The sequence below is a fragment of the Equus quagga genome, chromosome 11 (genome assembly GCF_021613505.1).
Source record: "Equus quagga isolate Etosha38 chromosome 11, UCLA_HA_Equagga_1.0, whole genome shotgun sequence".
NCBI lineage: Eukaryota > Metazoa > Chordata > Mammalia > Perissodactyla > Equidae > Equus > Equus quagga.
The window spans coordinates 102,020,047-102,044,325 of NC_060277.1; the positions used below are offsets into that span (position 1 = coordinate 102,020,047).

The 24,279-nt window shown below is 40.1% G+C and overlaps 1 protein-coding gene across 2 annotated transcripts in view; it reads right to left on the minus strand.

Moving 5' to 3' along the window:
• Positions 1-16,336: 16,336 nt before the first annotated feature.
• Positions 16,337-24,279, minus strand: part of PITPNC1 (phosphatidylinositol transfer protein cytoplasmic 1) — a 234,592-nt gene continuing 226,649 nt past the window's right edge. Inside the window, exon 9 of one of the 2 annotated variants that reach the window (XM_046675541.1) lies at positions 16,337-20,965. In XM_046675541.1, the coding sequence (XP_046531497.1) occupies positions 20,649-20,965 (317 nt within the window). In that variant the 3' untranslated portion in view covers positions 16,337-20,648. The remainder of the gene's footprint in view (positions 20,966-24,279) is intronic. The other variant, XM_046675542.1, reaches the window with a different exon arrangement.

The following is a 24,279-nucleotide window of genomic DNA, read 5'->3' on the forward strand; positions in this document are numbered from 1 at the left end:
GGCCGCAACATTACCACACTGGAGAAAGGAGAACATTTAGCTATTGAGGAGGAGTCAAATACCCTCAATTGTTAGTAAGGCTAACAGGCCTTTTCTTTTTCAAAGTGACCAAAAAATTTCACTTTGAGTTTGTGGCCCATTTGTTGGTCGGAAAAGAAATACTGTGAGATTCATCCTGGACATCCTGGCTTCTGTGAAACCTTCCTTTTCTTCTCAGCAGTGAGTCAGCCCCTCTACTGAACCAACAAGGGTACATACAGCCAGTATTTGCAATGCCAGCCTAGACTTCTCCTCCTCCAGGAAGTCTTCCCTGACTCTCTGAGACTGGATTAAATGTCTGATTCAGGGAACCAGTGTTACTGTTTAGGGATGACCTAGTTACTAATGTATCTCCCTCTTACGTTTGTTTCTTTGAAGGAGCTCTGGATTTCTCACTAGTATCTGGCATCATGCCTGTCCCATAGATATTTATGGGACTAATGAATAGACAGTGAAAGCTTACTCATGATATTGAAGTTGTGCTTTCCCTCTTCTTCAGCTTGAGGACGTTAAAACTGGGGATCTCAAAGTCTGTGATTTCGGGTTTCTTTCACTCTCTTAAGAAGTATTGAGGACCACAAAGAGCTTTTGTTTATATGGGTTATTATCTATTGATATTTACTGTATTAGAAATTAAAACTGAGTCGAAAAATATGTATATATTCATTTTTAAATAATTATAAACTCATTACATGTTAACAAAATTTTTTTTATTAAGATTATGGTAGTTTACAACCTTCTGAAGTTTCAGTTGTACATTATTGTTAGTCATGTTGTGGGTACACCACTTCACCCTTTGTGCTCTCCCCCCACCGCCCCTTTCCCCTGGTAACCACCGATCAGTTCTCCTTGTCTATATGTTAACTTCCACCTATAAGTGGAGTCATACGGAGTTCGTCTTTCTCTGTCTGGCTTATTTCACTTAACATAATACCCTCAAGGTCCATCCATGTTGTTGCGAATGGGACGATTTTGTCCTTTTTTATGGCTGAGTAGTATTTCATTGTGTATATATACCATATCTTCTTTATCCAGTCATCAGTTGCTGGGCACTTAGGTTGGTTCCATGTGTTGGCTATTGTAAATAATGCTGCTATGAACATAGGGGTGCATGGGACTCTTGGAATTGCTGATTTTAGGTTCTTAGGATAGATACCCAGTAGTGGGATGGCTGGGTCATAAGGTATTTCTACTTTTAACTTTTTGAGAAATCTCCATGCTGTTTTCCATAGTGGCTGCACCAGTTTGCATTCCCACCAACAGTGTATGAGTGTTCCTTTTTCTCCACAACCTCTCTAAAATTTGTCACTCTTGGTTTTGGATATTTTTGCCAATCTAACGGGTGTAAGGTGATATCTTAGTGTAGTTTTGATTTGCATTTCCCTGATGATTAGTGATGATGAGCATCTTTTCATGTGTCTATTGGCCATCCGTATATCTTCTTTGGAGAAATGTCTGTTCATGTCCCCTGCCCATTTTTTGATGGGGTTGTTTGATTTTTTGTTGTTGAGCTGTGTGAGTTCTTTATATATTATGGAGATTAACCCTTTGTCGGATAAGTAACTTGTAAATATTTTTTCCCAATTAACAAAATTTTTTAATGAAAAGTAATTTTAAAAATAATTTAGTAAGAAGAGTGGCATTGTTTTACATTTTGGCAAATCTCTTTTGATGTCTTTAATAAAGACATTATCCTGTAATAAAGGATAACTGGATGCTTGCATCTGCTTCTACATTCGATCCGTTATGGTATCACATGTCATGTAGCTTCAAGACAGCTCATGATGCACCCAAAAGGGAAAAGAACATCTAAATAGTTTGTTTTCATGCACTCTCTAAAAGGTTCTCAGGACTCCCAGGGGTTCGAGAACTGCTCTACCTATAGGGATCAAGGTTGCCTGCCCAGGAAGGGAGAGGTCAAAGATCCTAGGATCAGAAAAGAGGGATGGAACAAGCTTTGCTGAGTTCTGGAGTCTGGGTTAGATGTAAGGCCTCTGAGGGAGCCAAAGTGGGAAGAAAAAGTGGAAGGGCTCCCACCTTAGAAGTAAAAGCTGAGCCCCACTCTCCTAATACCAGGAGACCTTAGGACCAGGAAAAGAATGGCTGCACTAATGTAACCCAACTTCTTGCAGATGCTAAGTGGAACAACTTCTGACTCTTATTTTTAGCTCTAGAAAAGACTATGGGACTGGAGAGAGATTTTAAAATTTTCTTCCTTCGTTCGTTCGCTCATTCATTCGTTTGTTCCTTCCTTCCTTTCCTTTCTTTCTTTCTCTTTCCTTTTCTTTCTTTCCCTTTCTTTTTCTTTCATTCTCTCTCTTTCTTTCTTTCTTCCTTCCTTTCTTCCTCCCTTTCTTCTCTTTCTTCCTTCCTTCTTTTCTTCCTCCCTTCCTTTCTTCTTTCTTTCTTTTCGATAGGTGTTATAGGCTGAATTGTACCCCCTATTCCCTGCATTCATATGTTCAAGTCCTAACCTCCAGCACCTCAGAATGTGACTATATTTGGAGATAGGGCTTTCAGAGAGGTAATTAAGGTAAAATGAGGTCATTAGGTATGCCCTGATCCAATATGACTGGTTTTATTATAAAAAGAGGAGATTAGAACACAGGTGGCAGAGAGGAGGTCACGTGAAGACACAGGGAGAAGACAACCATCTATAAACCAAGGAAAGAAGCCAGAAGAAATGAACCCTGCTGACACCTTGATCTCAGACTTCTGTCAATTTCTGCTGTTTAAGTCACCCAGTCACTGGTATTTTGTTTCGGCAGCCCTGGTAAATGAGTGCAGTAGGTTACACAGTCACAAAATTCCAGCATGAAGAAGGTATGCAATGTAAAAACTCTCCCATCCCTATCTCCAGCCACCCTGCTCTCCTTCCCAGAGATGATCAATGGTAACAATTCTTGTGTAACATTTCAGATAGATTTTCTAGGTATACAAGTAGTGTGTGTGTGTGTGTGTGTGTGTGTGTGTTGTGTTTTCTTCTTCCTCTTTTACACAAAGGACTGTGTAGTATATCCAGTGCTCTGCTCTTTGCTTTTTTCTCTTGAATAATGTCTTGTAGATCAGCCCCTGTCAGTACATAAAGAGCTTTTTCGTTCTTTTTCACTTTTACATAATTAGGAATAGATTTTTGATATTTTGAGATTTTATGAAGTACTCAGCCATCTATAGATTAGGTGTTGATGATATTTATGTTTTAGGTTGAGTGGTGGGTTCAGGAAGATGTGTTTTATTACATTCATATTATGCTTCCTAACTTATGATAAGTGGCAAGAAGAAAAAACAAAGCTCGAGGTTGGGGGGAAGAGGCGTGTGTGTATGTGCAATTTTAGTTAGGATGACCATTGAAGGCCTTCAAGAGAGGATGACTTTTTTTTTTTTAACGATTTTGTTTTTTCCTTTTTCTCCCCAAAGCCCCCCGGTACATAGTAGTATATTCTTCGTTGTGGGTCCTTCTAGTTTTGGCATGTGGGACGCTGCCTCAGTGTGGTTTGATGAGCAGTGCCATGTCCGTGCCCAGGATCCGAACCAACGAAACACTGGGTCGCCTGCAGCGGAGCGCGTGAACTTAACCACTCGGCCATGGGGCCAGCCCCAGAGGATGACTTTTGAGTGATGACATGAATCATGTGGTTAGCTGAGACAAGAGCATTCTTAGCAGCGAGTGCAAATGCCCTGTGGCACAAGCATGGAGCTTCATTAGAAGGTTAGTATAGTTATCCAAGTGAAAGATGATGAGGACACTGTCAATAGAGAGGTCTTCTGTCTACCTTGTCTGCCTACTCCATCATTTTCTTAACTCAGCAACTTACGTGTTTCCTTTCATTACACTTTGTAATTATTTTATTTATTTGTTTGCTCAACTCACCAAGGATCCCCCACTATATCATAAGTTTCTTGAGGGTAGGAGGTCCCAGTCTGTCATATTCACCTATGCATCCCCATTTTCCTAGCACTTAGTAGGCACTTAGTAAAAACGTGCTGTTTAATTAAATGAATCACTTTACGTCTTTGATTTCATGGCACTAGCAATTGTGTCTGATCCACATAAAGAGTTTAATAGCTGTTTGTTGAATAAATCACACTTATATGGCAAGCCATTGTAATAAATGAGATGTAGACTTGATCCTTTAGGATAAAGTAAGATTTACTGGTTGATAAAGCTGGAACTGCTCTAGCATGTTCGTCTGTAAATTTGAGTCTAAGTTTGGTAAACTATTAAAGGAGATTGCAATCCCTTTTGGAAGGACATCAGCTGTAACAAGGGAACTAGGAGTCTTCTGAAACCTAGCCTAAGATAAGAACGGGTCAAAGCGTTCCACTTCCAAGATGCATCAATCAAGGTCAGTGAGCAAGAACATGGCCTGGCCATCCATCACTGGTTCAGAGACCATTAAGGGCTGGTCTTCAAAGGCAGCTGTGACCCTGTACATCTTACTGTGAGCTGTGGATGTTCTGTCTGGATTGTTTGTCATGTTTATGCTGCTTGGCTGCCTTGCCGTGAAGACTGGGGGAGGATACTGCCTCTCACATTCAATTCCTAGAATAGAATCAGGTGATAAATATACAATGAACAAGTCTAATTATATAACGGATAGGAAGGGATGCCTGCCCATATTCAAAAGGGAGACTGTTACCCATTATGGATTTTTCATGGAAGGTTGACAGTTGGTGGCATCTGCATTGCATGAGTGGGATATAGTAAGTGCTTTGCCAAAGGAACATTTCTAGAGGAACCATTCTGAAAAGAGGATGGATAGTAGATATATATATTCCACCAATTTCTCATATGATGTGGAAGTTGTGGTGGTTCTTAAATAAAGGTCTAAGATGCTCCAAGATATATGTTCCAGTTTTAGAACCTCAAAAGACCTTTGAGGTAAGTGTTGAGACCACAGCAATGAACTGAACAATATTAGCGGAACTCAGGCAGACACCTCTGAGGATGTTCAGCACAGCACATGCTCGAGATGAAGGAGGAATCTAAGCTCTTTTGTCATACTTTGGGGCATACGTTACAATCTAATGTTAGCGCCCTCCCAATGAGTGCCAAAACCCAGTGGGTGATTTGGAACTTGAGGTCAAACAAGTACTTGTGATTTAATTGTAACAGGATGGGGAAGTGGGAGACAAGACCTGGCTGAGAAGTTTTAGACGGGTGGGCAGAGTATAGTGCTCACAGAACCCAGAGATCTTCAGGAAGAGTTTGGCTAACTTGTCATCACCAGGGGTCCAAGCTGAAGTCAGAGGAGTCCTGAGCAGTGACCAGAGCTCTGGAAAAGTGAGTTCTGGCAGGTGAGTGAATAAACAACCTGAGAGGGGTCTAGCCACTGGAATTAGTTTCCAGTCACTGCGCTGAGGATTAGGGTGAAGCAAGAGCCAGACAAGGCTTCAGATCTGGCCAGAAGCCACTGATACTTCCTCTCTCTTGTCTCCTAGATCCAAACTGTACCAATGAATTCATTCATTTCATAAATATGGATGAGTGCTGAGGAGCTGTGGATGCAGCAGTGAATGAGGCAGACAAGGTTCCTATTCCCAGAGAGCTCTCAATTCAGGGGGGGCAGGGGCGGAATTTGCTCAAGAAAAGTCTCCCTGAAGATGGGACCTTTCCACTGAGATTTGATGGACAAGTAGGGGTCAGGCGAGGGGGAAAATGGGAGATGGTAAGGCTGAGAAAGGCAGGGACCTTGATCTTTCAGGGCTCTCTGTAAGCCGGGATGAGGAGTTGGCATATTCTCAATGCAATAAGTCACTGAAGGGTTTTAAGCTAAGGTCTGATTTCTATTTTGAAAAGATTATCCTTGCTCCCAAGTGGAGAATGGCTCATAGGCGAATAAAAGTAGAAACAGAAAGGCGCCGGCCCATGGCATAGTGGTGAAGTTTGGCGCGTTCTGCTTCAGCTTCGTGGGTTTGGATCCCGGACACTGACCTACATTGCTCCTCAGCCATGCTGTGGCGGCAACATTGAGGCTCTACGTTCATCTGGATACAATAGATGGTGGCTTGTTTTAGGTGGTAAGAGTGGCGGTAGAAAAAAGTGGGCCAATTCAGGATGGGATTTGCAGGTAGAGTCAACAAGATGGCGGAGGGGTTGAGTGTGGCAGTGAGAGGGAGCGAGGGATCAAGGAGAAGTCCTGCATGTTTGCCTTGAGTAACCAGGTGCATTCGCGTGTTCTGCCATGGGGAAGTCGGGGCAGGGGAGAGGAGATTTGCAGGGAATGGTTTGGAGAAGCTAGACCCAGAGTTCTATTTCGGCTGTGCTAAGCTTGAGATGCCAAAGAAGTGGCACCCCATATGAGCCTGGAGTTCCTGGGAGAGGCCCAGGTTGCAGAGACAGATTTGGGCATCATCGGAACATGGAAGGTATCTAAACCCGTGGGACCAGAGGACGTCCCAAGTACTGTTGATTTGATTTTCTAAATATATCTCAATTTGACCTACAATTAGAATATACAACTATGTACTGGGGGGCTTTGGGGAGAAGAATTTAAAAAAAAGAAGATTGGCAACAGATGTTAGCTCAGGGCCAATCTTAAATATATCCCTGCTTCTCGCTTGCCAGTATGGTCTATTCAAAATTCTAATGAGGTTATGCCACTCCCTGCTTAACACCCTCTAATACCTTGTTCTCAGGATGAACAAGATGAAATCCTTACCTGACCCACGAGTAGGATTGCCATATAAAATACAGGATGCCCGGTTAAATTTGAATTTCAGATAACACATAATTTTTTAGTATAAAGATATCCCATGCAATTATTCATTGCTTATCTGAAATTAAATTCAACCTAGCATCCTGTATTTTTATTTGCTAAATCTGGCAACCCTACCCACAAGGGTTTTGCAAGATCTGACCCCTCACACTGTTTCCTGGCTCGTCTCTCATCAGATATCCCTTGTTCTCTGACTCAGGCTATATTGTTTTTCTTCAGAACTTAGAATAGACCCTGCCCCCTCCCACCTCGGGGCTTTGCACATGCCATTTCCTTTGTGGGAAATGCTTTCCCTTCTCCTGAATCAGCTAATTGCCACTCACCTTTCAGATTTCAGTCTCCACCAATTAGCCCTCTTTCCCTTGTGTTATATGCTCTCCTAGCATAACTTTCCTTCATTGACCATATATCAAGTTGCAATTACACATTTATTTGTGTGGCTATCTCAGTGTTATATATCTTTTCCACTAAACTATAAAGTGAGAGACCAGATTTATTTTTGCTCACTTTTGTATCCCCTGTGCCTTTCCTTTCATAGGCACTATGAAAGGAAAAAAGGAAGGAACGAAGGGAGGAAGAAAGGAAAGAAAAAAGAGAAAAAGGATGAAAGACAGTGCTAGATTATAGAATAAGTTATATCAGAACCAGAATGAGGAGGAGTGAGGACCAAAGCAGAGACTGGCCCTGTGAACCAGCTCACAGGGAGGGCAGGGAAGGGAGGCAGGCTGAAGACAAAACACCCAGGTCAGCCTAGGAAGAGGGTGACAATATTTTATCCCAATATGCTGGGGATGGGGCTCAGGAAGAGATCTGAGGCTGCTTGAACACTTTCTACCCCTGAACACTGTTAGGTCTGGCTAATGGGGGTGGGTACCCATGAACTTCTTTGTGGAATTGCTGCCTTAGGGAAAGCTCAAGTAGGTCTGGGCTAGACCCATGTTCAGCGATGTGGGAATTGTTCCCCTCCATGCCCACGTCCCCAGGTGCTCAGTTTGCAAGATTAGCATGAACAAATATGAGGGTGTGTGCGGATTAACGACAATCAATGCAACTGGGCCCCTGCTTCTCAACTAGCCCTCAAATAAATAGGTTCTATTCTTAACCTAAACTTCTAGTTGACTACCTTTTGGGGGATAAATATAGATTTATAAATTGCTCATATTTTGTCTTAGTAATGAAGTGAGTAGGAAAGAAGCAAGATAGTTGGTGCTATTGCACAAACCTCTCCACTTCTCTGCTAAACATTTTTATGGCTGTCTTCAGGGCAAATGTTAGCTATACCTAGATTTTTAAAATCTAAATTTTAATATTTGGAAGTAAAGAGAATGACAATTTATATTTAGAACTTTGCAGTTTACATAGTGTTTTCATATCAGGAAATTATTTTTTATGGAATTAAATGAGACAATTCTAGTAAAATTAAATCATTATCTCAAAAAAAAAAATAGATGACTTCTTCCCTGAAGTATATCTAATTAGAATCTATAAATGTTATTAAAAATGTGTACATGTACACAGGGAATCCCCAAATTCTAGAAGAGCTGTGTTCCTAAAGCTAGTTTGAGACTTGGTTATTTTGAACTCAGACCGTATTTCCTCATGCCGCTCAGGGAGACCAGGTTCTCCCTTGGACCAATACATCAGTGCAACTGAAGAGCCGTCAATATCACCTCTGTGTTAGCATTCAAAACCCCAGTGACCATGGTTCAGTAGGAAGACGTTTTCAGAGTTCTAGCATGGGACATCAGAAAGACGTCTTTATCTGCTGGAACCTAGACAGGGTTGATGGTTTCCACCATACGGGTCGGGTATGGGGAGATGAGTTTGAGGGTAGGTGTTGGAGATCCAGTGGCAGGCATTATGACGACTGGGACCAGGGTTAAGGAGCCATTGTGTGTCCACCAAAAAGCTAACAGAAATAACCAACGAATATAGTAAAGTTGCAGGGTACAAAATCAACATACAAAAATCAGTTGCATTTCCACACTAACAATGAACTAGCAGAAATAGAAATCAAGAGTATGATCCCATTTACAATTGCAACAAAAAGAATAAAAGACCTAGGAATAAATTTAACCAAGGAGGTGAAAGACCTATACACTGAAAACTATAAGACATTATTGAGAGAAATTGAAGAAGACATAAACAAATGGAAAGATATTCCATGCTCGTGGATTGGAGGAATAAACATAGTTAAAATGTCCATATTACCTAAAGCAGTGTACAGATTCAATACAATCCCAATCAGAATCCCAATGACATTCTTCACGGAAACAGAAGAAAGAATCCAAAAATTTACATGGAACAACAAAAGACCCCGAATAGCCAAAGGAATCCTGAGAAAAAAGAACACAGCTGGAGGAATCACACTCCCTGACTTCAAAATATACTACAAAGCTGTAGTAATCAAAACAGTGTGGTACTGGCACAAAAACAGACACACAGATCAATGGAACAGAATTGAAAGCTCAGAAATAAAACCACACATCTATGGAGAGCTAATCTTCGACAAAGGAGCCAAAAACAAGGGGCCGGCCTTGTGGCGCATGGTTAAGTTCGCACGGCGGCCCGGGGTTCGCCGGTTCGGATCCTAGTTGCAGACATGGCACGCTTGGCAAGCCATGCTGTGGTAGTAGGCATCCCACATACAAGGTAGAGGAAGATGGGCACGGATGTTAGCTCAGGGCCAGTCTTCCTCAGCAAAAAGAGGAGGATTGGCAGCAGTTAGCTCAGGGCTAATCTTCCTCAAAAAAAAAAAAAAAAGAGCCAAAAGCATACAATGGAGAAAGGAAAGTCTCTTTGATGGAGAAATGAAACTCTTAAATGGTGTTGGGAAAACTGGAGAGCCACATGCAAAAGAATAAAAGTTGACCATTATCTTACACCATACACAAAAATTAACTCAAAATGGATTAAAGACTTGACGGTAAGACGTGAAACCATAAAACCCCTAGAAGAAAATGTAGGCAGTACACTCTTTGACATTGGTCTTAGCAGCGTCTTTTCAAATACCGTGTCTCCTCAGGCAAGAGAAACAAAAGAAAAAGTAAACAAATGGGACTACATCAAACTAAAAAGCTTCTGCCAGGCAAAGGAAACCATGAACAAAATGAAAAGACAACCCACTAACTGGGAAAAAATATTCACAAATCATATATCCGAGAAGGGGTTAATTTCCAAAATATATAAAGAACTCATACAACTCAACAACAAAAAAACAAAAAACCTGATCAAAATATGGGCAGAGAAAATGAATAGACATTCTTGCAAAGAAGATATACAGATGGCCAACAGACACATGAAAAAATGTTCAGCATCATTATCAGGGGAATGCAAATCCAGACTACAATGAGATATCACCTCACTCCCATCAGAATGGCTTTAATTAACAAGACAAGCAAATATTGGAGAGGATGTGGAGAAAAGGGAACCTTCATACACTGCTGGTGGGAATGCAAACTGGTGCGGCCACTAAGGAAAACAGTATGGAGATTTCTCAAAAAATTAAAAATAGAAATACCATATGATCCAGTTATTCCACTACTGGGTATTTACCCAAAGAACAGGAAATTAACAACTCAAAAGGATGTATGCACCCCTATGTTCATTGCGGCATTATTCACAATAGACAAAATGTGGAAGCAACACAAGTGCCCATCAACGGATGAAGGGATTAAAAAAGATGTGGCATATATATATATATATATACAACAGGATACTACTCAGCCATAAAAAAGACAAATTGTGCCATTCGTGATAACATAGATGCACCTTTAGGGTATTATGCTGAGTGAAGTAAGTCAAACAAATACCGTATGATTTCACTCATATGCGGAAGACAAACAAACACATAGACAAGGAGAATAGATTAGTGGTTACCAGAGGGGAGTGGGGTGGGGGAAGGATGGAAGGGGTAAAGGGGCACACATGTATGGCGATGGATAAAAACCGGACTCTTGGTGGTGAACATGATGCAGTCTATGCAGAAACTGAACTATTGTAATGTACACCTGAAATTTACACAATGTTGTAAGCCACATGACCCCAATTAAAAAAAAAAGAGGAGCCATTGTATGTACAGTCACTAATAACTCAGGTGTTTGAGCTGAAGACCATCTTTTAGAGAAAAGTAAAATAGCAAATGCCTCCGAATGAGAGAAAGAAGAACAGCGTGTGAAATCTTCAGGGTCCCCTTACAGGTTCCAGTGCTCCTCCCGGCAAGAAAGACACTCAGATTGTCCCCTCAGGAGACTTTGAGATAGTCTACTTTTTAATCCATCTTTCATTGGTTTTCATTTGAAGAATCAGGGAAGCTGCACTGGGGAGGGGAAGCAGAGGAACTCAACAGAACACATAAAATAATTGATTCGTCTTTGGATCTAGATTTGAAGAGGCTCGTGTTTAAGATAAATATGCGTCTTTGGGTACATTTGATTTAATCTCATTTAAACGGAATCACTGAAGAGTTTTAGCTGAGGCAGTGGTATTGCTTAGCAAATCCAACTAACAGAATTTGGCCTTTCTGGTTAAACTTCTGTGTATTAATCAGATCTGTCTCAAGAGCCATTCATCAGATGTATGTCAATTATTTCTCAACAAAACTGGAAAAAACAAAAAAAACAAACAAGAGCCATTCATGAGGTTGGGGATGGTGTCTATTATGCTAAAGAGCTTTTTCACTTGGATGTAAATTAGACCCAGCATATCACAAAAAAGAGAAGTTTTTGACATTTTTATATCTGACAATAACAGGTCATGTTGCTCAAAAGAATCTGAATATAACACAATATTGACCCACTAGATAATCTGAATTAGTCAGTTTTTGTTTTTGTTTTTTTAATGATCCAAGTATGCTCATTTAATTTTCCTTACAGGAGTAAAACACAATTATTTTACAACTTGCATGCATGAAAATGAAGCAGGTTTGGCAGGTCTGACTTCCTCCGTACAGTTCTTTTCAAGCAGAAATGTGTTTCACCTTATTCTTGAAGCATCATTCTTTCTACTTGGGATGTTGTTAATGTTTGTTGGAATCCTAGAAAGGGACCAAAAAGTTACATTTCTTATGTTTGTCTCCTTTGGCAAACTTGTTTCTAGAAAGGAATTTTACCTTACTTCCCAACTGCCATTGAATGGAAGAGAGTCGCTCACAATAAAAGGAGCTTCATGTAATGATGGTGCTCTGGGGGATGGCCACCCTCTCTGGCCTTCTCAAGAGCTACCCGCTCTTTCTCAAGGAGCTTCCGTTTCAATTTGCCTTTACCTTCTCCCTCTTTTTCTTGTGATTCTTCAGCAGCAGCTTCCACCACCAACTGGCAATCTTATTTTTACATACTTGCCCTTGAGATGTACGCCACCTGTTATTACTTGTGATGTAGTTACACCTGAAGAAATGAAGGCTCAGAAAGACGAAGTGATTTACCCAACATCACAACACACAGGAGACTATGTATGTTTATCAGCTAATCAGATTTTCCCCTCATAAAACAAGTTTTTAAAATGTCTGGTAATGCAGTAACATGAATGAACCTTGAAAACATTATGCTAAGTGATACAAGCCAGACACAAAAGGTCAAATATCGTATGATTCCATTTATGTGAAATGTCTAGAATAGGCAAATTCATAGAGACCGAAAGAAGAATAGAGGTGATGGGGCTGGAGGGAGGAGCGGGGAGTTATTGTTTAATGGGTACGGAGCTTCCGTTTGGGATGGTGAAAAAGTTCTGGAAGTGGATAGTGGTGATGGTTGCGCAACATTGTGAATAAACTTCACACCACTGAATTGTACACTTAAAAATAATTAAAATGGTAAATTTTATGTTATGTATATTTTGCTGCAACAAGAAAACAGCCAAAAAAGTATTTAAGAGCTGTGATGAGTATATTATAGCAGATAGAAAAATTGATATGGCTATTTGCCTCAGTGAAATATTTTCTTCGTTTTTAAAAGTAAGGGTTTTGGGGGGTGGGGCCAGGGGCGGGGCTATAAAGGGGTAGTATGAGAGAGTTGCAGTAATGGAACAGTTCTGTATCTTGAATGTGTTATGTGGAACTACACAGATGATAAAATAGCAAAGTGCTACACACACATGCACACACACACCAGTGCACGTAAAACTAGTGAAATCTGTATAAGCTTTATGGATTGTACCAGTGTCAATTTCTTGATTGGGATATTTTGATATTATACAACCTGTTATCATTGTGGGAGGCTGGGTGAAGGGTGTATATACTGTCCGTGTACATTTCTTTGTAACTTCCTGTGAATCCATAATTATTTCAAAATAAAAAGTTAACACAGGCACACAACGACAACAAATAGTAAAGACTGCAGTCAAATTCTAAACTAACTTGAGGGTAAATTTTATACCTTGTCCTTGTTATATGTGAGAAATGATCATTCTCCTTGAGGAGAATTCTCCATTTCTTAAGAATGCCTCTCACACAGCTCAAGAGAGGATGACGCACAGACTGTTACCGGCCCTTTTTGGAACACACGTGAAATCTATCACCACATTCTTTCCAAGAAGACTTAGGAAGGACTCTGCTCTGTCCTTAGCAAGGTTCTGTTAGAATCAGGAAATCACTGTTTCTAAAATAACAGTGAGCTCGAGTTCTTACTTTGATTCTCTTTTGGTTAAAAACAAACAGAAAAACTTGTTGGCACTTATATGGTGGTTTTCATGAAACCCTAGACTAAAGATGCATTCCATCTTATCACTGAAAGTGTGAGAACAAAATGGCTTAGAATTGATGTTTGTTTATTCAGTTAAACGCAGTTCCTCGTGCTTTTGTTTCTGCAGCACAGCAAGCTGGAGAAGGCACTGAACGTCTAAATAAATCAGAGAACTTCTTTGTCTTGGCTTGCCCTTCATCACATGAACACCCAAAAAAGGGTATTAACACATTAAACCAACAAGGACTTATGTGGGAATTGAATTCTAGCAATTGCTTAACAAGTTGAGAACAGTGACCTTTTAAAACTGCAGATACTTGTTTAAAAAGACATATGTTGTCACTCATACATTGTCAGTGGAATTGTAAATTGGTACAATTTTCTTTGGAGGAGATGTTGGCAGTAAATACCCAAAGTCATAAAAATATTCATATCCTTTGGCCTAGTAATTCAATTTCTGGGAATTTATCCAAGAAAAATAATTAAAAAGAAGACATAAACTATGGTATAAAGATGTTCCTAACAACACTCCATATAATAACAAAATCCAGAAAATAACCCAAATGCTAAATACTAAAAGAATGTCTAAATAAATTAAGGATTTCCAGCGCTATGGAACATTACACAGCTATGAAAAATGACAAAATGCTATGTACCAAATGTAAAGGTGTTTATAAAACAGTTCAAAATCCTTGAAACATTTTATAGAGAGATATGCACCTATGACTTATCTTCCACAGAAGAAAGAGTAAATTCTGAAGTACTTAATGAAGTTGAAAAGAAAGTTCACATCCTTGGGTCTGCATAACAGATTTTAACAAAATGCAAAGAAGTAGAATAACTCTCAGATGAGAGTGGCAAAATTCAAACCTGTGGAAATATTTCTAAATTTTCAAGTTGTGTTCTGAGAAGAGGCACAACACACATTCATGCTGATGACTGACTTTAAGATCAGACTGCACTCAGACAGCAGCAAGATCTGTGGAATGCTCTGAATGTAATCACTTGTGTCCTGAAGGTCACAAAATGATTCTCAAGTGTTGCTAATGAGCAGTAAACTGCCAGTATCTTGCATATAGAGTCCCCTGGGAGCAGGAAAGTTATTTTGGAATAAGATTTTTAGAAAATCACAAAGGTCCAGATCTGGCTGCCTTCAAACACCCTTGAGTGACAGAGTGGCCAGATTGCCCTTCTGTAAGTTAAAGGAAGGGAAATGACAATCCCTGGTCTTTTGTGTCTGCCTTTAGTGCAGGTAGCTGGTACTTCTAGTTAAACATAATTATCCCCTAAATTCCAGGTGTTTAGTAATGTTGCTATACTGAATGGCCGGATTCAGTAGGATCTGAGGCCACAACCGGTTTTTTTGGCTACATATTAGTTCAAGTCCTCAATGTTGGGACCAGGGCAGAAGCATCAAGGCAAAGTCCCGGGCTGTTTCCAATTTTCCCAGGAGCAGGAGAAATAGTTAAACTTGACTTGGATGGGATATTCTACAAGGTTGCATGCTACAGAAAAGGGAGAATTTATGAGAGCATGGAATATGAAGGGGCTAATAATTAAGCAGAGAAAGCCAATACAATAAACTTGAAAACGGGGCTTGCCTGGATCAACCACGTGGAGTTAAACACACTCACACTCACTCGCACGTGAATGCACATGTACACACAGGTTGATTGTTCCAAAGCCGTTGAGGCTTCAGGTTTGAGAGTAACATTTTCACATGGAGCTGGAGAAAGAACACCTGATTTATCCTGAACTTGAGAGGCTAAGGTACAGTTGGAGGCTGGAGGCAAAACACCCCGAGGGCAACGTACTGAAGGAAATGGGAAATTTTAGAGAAGAATGTGGGTGTTCAGAAGTCTAACAGTAACTCTCAGATGAGGTGACACCATAATTAAACACAGTCCTGGGAAATGGGAGGTGTTACAAACCTCTCTATATTTAATGTTAGGCATCCAAACATCTAACAACCTATGTAGCTCAGCCCCAAGAATAAACAGCCAGCCTGGCTGTACCCGAGTTTGCTAGCCGAAAGTTAGCCCACAGCTCTATGTGGGAAGTCTGTGTGTTTTGAAGAGAGAATTGCCGGCACGGGGGGAGTAGTAACGCTGAAGTTGGAGCTACAAAAGCAAGCGTGTGTTAGTTAATTGGATGTGTGCTACATGATTTGGGGGAAATTTTCAGTGCAGAAAGCCTAGTCATGGGGCACTGTTATATGAAGCTGTGGCCTGATGGAATCAGAGATTAACACACAAGATGAGGATGTTAACGTCATTTCAGGGTTGAAAAGGAGGGCATGGAGCAAGAGAGGTTTTGCTGCTGAAGGTCCGAGCAGATTATTGGACAAGGGGCAGTAAAGTACTTCTGTCCTCACTCTACTCATCCCCAGAGGACCCTTTTGTGAACAACAGGAACTACCTGAGATGCAGACGCCACATCAGAATGATTTCAGCTCACCCTAGACTGGCTTACCCTGCAATGGAGAGAATTTGTGTTCCACTGGGATGGTGTTCCTACAGGCTCCCGCAGGTGATTTTTCTTGGTTACCACTCAGATTGTACCCTCACGTTTGATGAGGGGGAACCAAGTACCCGTTAGATGGATGGATGAGTCTGTGTGTGATCCCACTGGGTTATAGATTCACCTTGGCTATTTTTGGCTGGATGGTTAGAGCTGGCACCCAGGCGTTTCCTACCAAGGGCCCTGGCCCTGAAGGCACCATATGCCTCTTAGCAGGCCGGGCTTCCTCGCACACAGGTCCCAAGAACTGGGTCTAAGTATCGGCCATTGGCTTGTTCCTTCTTCCTTGATAGCTTCTTTCCCATCAACTCACAAGTTCACGATTGCCAACATTCCCCTGAGAATGGCTGAGAAAGAGAGAGATGAAGCTACACTTGGAAAGAAGATTGCTTTGAACTTTATTTACAATAGAATGTAAGAAAAAGTAAGTTATTAACAATAATAAATAACTGCGGAAAAAACACAAAACAGCCATAAAATGACACAGAAGGATGGCGTGTGTGAGGAGCAACTTTTGTTTGCTTTGCTTGTAGTCTGTAACACTGTGCATTCCAAAACTTGGTCCTTCAGCAGTGGCAGTGGTATACTGACTAATTTGACCAACCAAGATCCCAACCTGAAATGTAAACACTAAAAATTACAGTTGAAGCTACATATAAGAGGCATAGGTATAACGCCAACTCAAAGAACCTCTTCTTGGTGATACATAGAAACTGACGGGAGACTTGCAATTCATCAGACATGCTTTCACTTTAAAGCAAAAACATTGAGGCTTATCCTAAAGCATTTTTAACTTAACAACAGAATTACAGTTAATAACGGCATCAGAAACGTTCTCAACATATTCACATTCTCTTAATGCACTAACTCCTAAAAAGCTCGAACACTTACATTTCAAAAGCAAACAGATTGTACAGTCAGTAGAACACAGAACCTGCTGTTTTGCCTCTGCATGCCAATGCTGTGCTCTCGTGTAACACTTCAATTTCAGCAAGAACGAACAGTTTTAAATAGTCTATTTAAGATCAATTGCAGTCACTGGACAGATTTTTTTTTTTTTAATTTCAAGAACTATGGCTCAGATGGCAGACTGTCACCTAGCCTATTGAGTCAGATGATCAGGAAGGGACTAAAATGATTTAGACAATTCCTCTCTGTTGGATTATCTGAGTACACATTATATAGAGAGTAAATTACACTCTGGCCCTTCTGAAAAGTAAAATTCCTATTGATCTAAGACAGCCAGTGACCTTGTTGTCTCTGAGCCATGAAGAGATGCCAAGGAAAGTAGAATTCAAAAATATGCATAAATACATTAGCCTTGAAATCTTCCCAGAAAAATGATTTTTTGAGAAGTGTCAGATTCTAATCTCTTACGTCACTGTTTATCTCAGCGTCTTGAAAGAAAACCACACAATTACTTTTGGGAGTCTTGTGTTTTCTAATTGTCTGCATTATACACCCAGAACTGTGCTACTTAAGAGATTTATTTTCACAACCTAAAACATGGCTAATAAATACCTCCAAATAAGTTAAAACCATTTTCCCCTCACACAGATACAAAACCATAGCAGAAGGGTTTATAAATTAGTTCATCAATGAACTCACATTGTTTCCATTGTAACAGTGGCAACTGAAAAATGTCACGACCTCCTTTGTTGTCATGCTTTTCCTTTGATTTGTCTTATTACAGTCCAAAAGTAGGAAAAAGAAATGATCTTCAGAGCTGGCTTCTGACAAAGTTTATGCGGTAAAGACACTGAGACCCTCTTATCCTGGGAAAGCACAGCCAAAGCAACAATGCTGTACTACTGCCAAAGAAAAGCCCAGGGGATCTGAAAGCCCCCCAAAGTCATGAAACTGACAGTCATTTTGATGGTCTCCAGTAACCCTGGAGATGAAGATGGTGCAAACATATGTGTTACTCTGTGGATCATTTATTCTAATTTGGCTACCAGAGACTTAACCTGGTGGTGTCTGATTCACTCTAGTACTATATTTATATATATACAGCTATAATACAATTTTGGTGAACATAGTTGAAAGTTTCCACATTGCAGACAGAGGCACTGAGTTAAAGATTCTATTTTTCCCCAAACATGCTTAATGAATTCAAGTATCTGCTTTTGTTTTTTTTTCTTCTAAGTTTCCATCATGCAGCCATTTAATTTCCATCCTAATAGGAATGATTAATGTTTTCTATACACATTCATCGCAGGCTTGTATCCCACAATAAAGAAATTCATGTATGAAGAATGAAATGACACTTGAAAATCAAGATAGATAAAATATTGAAGTCATTTATGCCTTGTGATGACTAGATTAAATAGTCAAACAGCTAAAGGAATATAAGCACCCCCTCCCTTTTTTTTTTAAATGCACACAAACCACACGTAGACAGAAAAACTGAACATATGTTAAGAGCACACAGTTTTGTTGGCTAAGAATCATGCTATGATCGGCAGCTTCGCAATGGATGTCTGTGGTATTGTACTGGCTATAAGAAGAAAGAAAAGTCAAAGAAGGAAATCAGAAGTTAGGTTTCCAAAGCATACAGAATTGCCGACCTTGACAGCAGAAGCTACTTTACAAAAGGGGAAAATAGCAATAGTATTAATGGAAAAACTAGGTGCCAGATGTGTTAACAACCTGCACAAAATAAATCTGTTCCAGGCAGAAATAATGATCCCACCCCATCCTGATTTCAGCTTGTAAATGGTAAGGAAATACATACATAAATATGTCAGTGTCTTCTGGAAGTAGAATTTTGCTTTCTGAAGCCAAACATTCTCTCTAAGTACTACTGTGTGGAGAGGGAGCCATTGAGAAGTCCAAGGGGTCTGATGAAAGATTAAGTTTTCCCACAAGCGACAATCATGCTACCATACCATGCAAAGAAGATGTCTTACCACAATGTGATCATTCCTAGGGAAGAGATGCACTGTTGAGCTAAGCTATTTGCAACTGGTTTCCTTTGAGTTCTGGGTTTACTTACTAATTTCTAAAGCTAAATGCCAACCTATAGATAAAGAAATGATCTTGACAGTCTGACGTATGACTTAGAACACTTGGTGCCGGGCTCACGGCACCAGCGCCTGCACCTTGGGAGAGTTTAGCAACTCGAAAGACACTATGCAGAGTGCTGAACACAGAGAGAAGCAGGCAGGGTCCACCGGCAAAGGCCGCGTAAGAGAAGGAGAATATGCTCCTTGGTCTATGTTGTTTCCTTTGGAATCTGTGTTTTGGGAAGGTCCCTTTCCTGAGGTTGGAGGTTACGGTCAGGAAGGCTAGCTGGGGCCTTGGAGTTGCCCAATTACCTTGTTCTCTTCCTCTCTTGGAGGACAAAAGGAAACGCTAGATTCTGCTTGCCCTTCCTTCTGCGTTTAAAGGCAGTGAGGTGCGAAGGTGGCAGGCTTTTCTCTTTAGATCAAAGGAGAGTTCTCTTTCTGCCACTTTGGTGAATGGTCTTGCCTCCCGTCAACCTTGATTCTAATCTTGCATTACCACTACTTGCAGTAAAGAAAGCTAGAGGGGCATCTTTTCTCTCTCCTCCTTTTTACTCTGCAAATACGAGTCAGCAATTCTGCTCCTCCTTTCCTCCCACTTGGCAGGATTTACTCGGCTTCTGTGACATTCCCAACATTTGGATTTCAAGTAAGGAGCAAGAGAAGGACAGTCTTTTCTAAGGTCTGGTGATGGGCAGTCCGTTCCAGGGAAGTCTGGATGTTATTAACAGTAAACCCAGGAGGATGGGAGACAATTCTCTTTTCGGGTTCCGGAACCAGACATTCCGAAGGTGTGAAAGTCCAGTTAGCTCACTCTACCCTTGAACTTCTTTGAATGGGCAAATAGTCAATGAATTCTACTCAATTAATTGCAAATTCTGAAATCCTAATGGATGATGGAAGCTGACAAGTCAACGTTTGTTGATACCTGTAGAGAAAACAGATGTTTGCCTCACAGGGCCTCTTGGCTCCTGAACCAAACCATTCCAAAATCAGTCAGTTATGGTCACATTCATCCATGCAATTCTGAAGATTTCTGAGGCCACAAGGGCACAAAGGGGAAAGTCATTAAAAGACAGAAACAAGTGGAATCTTTATTAAATTCTGTGAAAGGTATAAATAAGTTATCCTTAATTGCACTTGGAGCCTCTATAGGTTGATAATTAAAATTTTCAAAAAATTTAAAGTGTGTGTTAGGCCCCAGATCCTGAGTCAGACTAACCAAAATAGGAACCTCAGCAACTCCCAGTATTCAAGTATTGGTGATGAGCAGTTCAAAATTTAACAGTTAGGTGTGGTATGCCTGAGAGTATTTTTGAGAATTTCAGGTTTGATGGGAGGAAATTGACTTCACTATTTTACCACACTTTGGAACACAGAGGTGCAAAGTTTTCATTTATTTACCCTTGAAGTCCATACAACCTCACCAAATGCCCAATAACAAGGCTTCCTCCCTGGCTTCCAGATGCGGCCACAGAAGATTCCTTCCGTCCTTTGCAAGACGTACATTTTACATCTAACGCGATGCTGTGTGGCATACCTAGGGAATCATATTATATGTGAAATTAACCACATGCACACTCAGACATGTTTGAGTGACAAAGCAGTCTCTTTCTATATCAGAAGATTAAAAAAAAATAATAACCCCAAAATGAAAATATAAAACCCTTTGAAATATTCACATGAAGTTATTCTGACTTGGGTCGACATGGCTTATCTGAGGAGTGGACGCCAGGTAAATTCAGGGTGGCTTTTTTCTCAAGGTCTGGAAGTGTGAGAGTTTCCGGGGCAGATTTTTTCCTGGGTCGATCTCTGGGAACTGAGAGAAATTCTGGCGCGTCTGTGGAGAGAGGTGTGGACGGAGCACTAGCAGGGGCGCTGCGGACAGAAGAAGGCAGCAGGGGGATGCTCGAGATAGAAATTGCAGGTGGGAAAACGCCAATTTTCTTGTTGGTGGCTTCCTGAGTGGCTCGTTCAAATTCTCGGACTTCATCCATTGTCATGTCTTCAAGGAAAAAAAAATAGAAAGAAAAATGAGCAGGTATTTAGAAGAGGTGCAAATGGATTCATCTCTATGCCTGTTTTTAAAAGAACTATAGAAACCCTACCATAAAGGGGCCTCTCCAGATTATATATCCAGATTATCATGGAAATGCTAAACACTAATTTTTTTTTTTACTGAGGCAAAACTCTGAAAAAATATTCCTTTATGAATATCCATCCAAGATTTTCCAAAGCATTTATCAGTGAATATTTTAAGTATTCTGAATAAGACCTTGTCAGGAGAGTACAGAACCAGACTGGAGAATGTGTGTATGGGTGTGCATCGTGAGTACGGTATGGTATATGGAGCTATTATTAGACCTGGCCATCTTTTCTATAAGGGGAAGGTAATTAAAGCAATCAATCACCTCAAATGACTCATATTATTGTCTACTTTAGATGAAGAGAATACAAGTATACTTTTATACGGTAAACAGGCAAGTCATCAGAATTTCTCACCATGCTAACTTCTAATTCAATAAATATACCTATTGCATTCTAAGGTTACTTGTTTCCTGAGTGTGTATCCATCCTGAGATTGTTTAAATGCTGTGCCTTAATTAATTCAGCTTAAAAAACAAATAAGATAACAAACCCTGCCAATTATCCCCAAACCAAGAAAATAAAACCATTTCTCAAGGAAATATAAAAGAAAAAGAATAGAGAACCAATAGAGAGGATCATTTAATGAGTGAGAATTTTATTTAAAAGAAAAAAAGCTGGGGCCAGCCTGGTGGCACAGCGGTTAAGTTCGCATGTTCTGCTTTGGCTGCCCGGGGTTTGCCGGTTGGGACCTCAGGTGTGGACATGGCACTACTTGGCAAGCCATGCGGTGGTAGGCGTCCCACATATTAAAAAAAAAAAGGAAAGGAAGATGGGTATGGATGTTAGTTCAGGGCCAGTCTTCCTCAGAAAAAAAAAAAAAAAGGAGATTGGTAGCAGATGTTAGCTCAGGGCTAATCTTCCTCAAAAAAAAAAAAAAAGAAAAGAAAAGAAAAGAAAAAAGCATGATTTAACTTTCAAGAAATAAATTCAGTGACACTTCCTTTAACAGGCATTGTCAGATCGTGTCGATTTTCCAAATACCTGAAATGTCCTTATTAAGTAAGAAAGTAAAAAAAAAAACCTCTTTTAAATGCAAATCTTTCTCTCTTGTATTTAATGTATTATATACACTTACTACCTTTTAGACATACTATACTGAAAGTACATCCCTGTGCTACAATACCATACAGATGACTTCTTTCTTGGGGCCGATTTGCTTTTTATAGCTTGAAATCTCTTCTCTCATTCTCAGGAACTCCATTATTATCATGATTACTATTGTTTTGGTTATTACTAATGACTCTTAGTCTGGCTGTCCCTGGTGCCATTTTTATTTGCTGGTAACAGGGAAAACAGATAACTGGGCTTATTAGAAAAAGCACTGGGCGAAGGCGTAAGGGCTTGTCCTTCTTTGAGTAAAGATGAAATGTGCTGCCCATGGGTTTCCCACGTCTGCTCTATCTTCCCAGAGACCCATTTGTCACTCCTGTCCTCTCCCATGAACTCAGTAGTGGAATCTTCATTAGATGATATGGCATAAACCAGCACGAAACAATACAGCCACTTTGGAAACATAAACCGTGGAATGAATATTCATAACATAGTATTAATCATTAGGTTATATATATATATATATATATATATATATTAGGTTTTGTAAATATATATATAATATGTATATATATTAGGTCATATCGTAACACACGAGCAAACCAGAAATATTTTTCAAAAAACAAAATCCTTAAGAGGATTTCCTGGGAACAATTATTAAAATTTTCTGAAAGGGAAGAGTTTTTACGAAGAAAATAAAAAATCTTAACTGTGTTGATATAATATAAAATTCAGAATATTAAAAAGTTATACACGTAAACTTGCCACTTTAAAAAAAATACTAAGACAATTAAACAAGCTAAGAAATGAGATTAAGTTTTAAAAAAAGATGTATTTCAAAATAAAATTGAGACTCTCAGAAAAATTCCAGTGAACAAGGGTATATTTCTGCTATAATAAGTGGATATCATCTTTGAAAAATCAGACTTTCTAAACAAGTGGCTGAAGATAGTATTCTACCCTACACATCCAGCAGGGGGCAGAAATCACCCAAAGTAGAGAATTTTGATTTCACACTTCCTTCCAGAGTCTCTTAGAAGTTCCCTTCCTTGAAGGCATTGAAACTGCTCCATTGAAAAGGAGACTGTTATTTCCTTATTGCCATGTTCATGGATATAAATTTTGCAGAATTTCAATCTAATTTGTCCCGATTCAGGTTGAGCATTTAAATTTATTGAGCACCCATGCAGTTTTTATTTGTGATGGAAGCAGCCTCTTGATTTCAACTGTTTTTCATTATGATAGAGAAGAAAGACAATGGAAAAATAAATGACCCTCAATTTGATGGAATTCCAAAGAATACGGGAAATGTCATAAGCATTCAAAATAACCACTCTGTATAACTTCTGAGGAGACAGGCGTCTCTTGCACTGAAGTCATGGGAACAGCTGTAAGTTGCAGCCAGAGAATGCATGGGCTCTCCCATGGGGAGACTCATTCTAGGGACCACCATCTACACAGTAAACTGACTTTCTTATAGTAACAATCACAGTAAAATGGAAAGAGAACCAAGCAAAGAGCCTTAGGCTGAAAGCCGTAAGAACTTAGAACGAGAAAAGCACTGTGCTCTGTATCTTTTGGACACGTGGCGGCTCCCCCTTTCCTCTGGCTTCCTCTGTCTGCTCATACTTATCGTGAGCAGTTTTCAGAGAGTGGCTGAGGGGAAACTCGTGTCTAACATTCCTTCAAGAACAGGTAATTGAAAGTTATGGAAAGTCAAGGACAGTTTCCTTAAGGAGCATTTCCAACTTTAGAACAGGGGGAGAGGAAGGGGGAAGTCCTATGGGAATTGGTCTGTGCTTAGAGAGGAACACCTCAGTTAAGTCTTGTCAGAACAGTTTTCTGCAAATCCAATCAGTACATGCAAAATGGGGAGGAAGAATCTGGGGCCAGTTCAACCTCAAGGGCAGCCACATGCATCCAAGAGTAGCACATGAGCCTTGCAAGGCACATTCCAAAGACATGTTCTGAAAGCTTAACTAAAAATATCCAAAGTGCAACCAAAAGGTCTTCACAATTCCAAAGCATCCATTTACAACAACAGCCATCTCTCAGTTTACTTTAACTACATTATCAATTTCTTAAAAATCTAATATGTATTATTCTGGGGCCTGGGCTCAC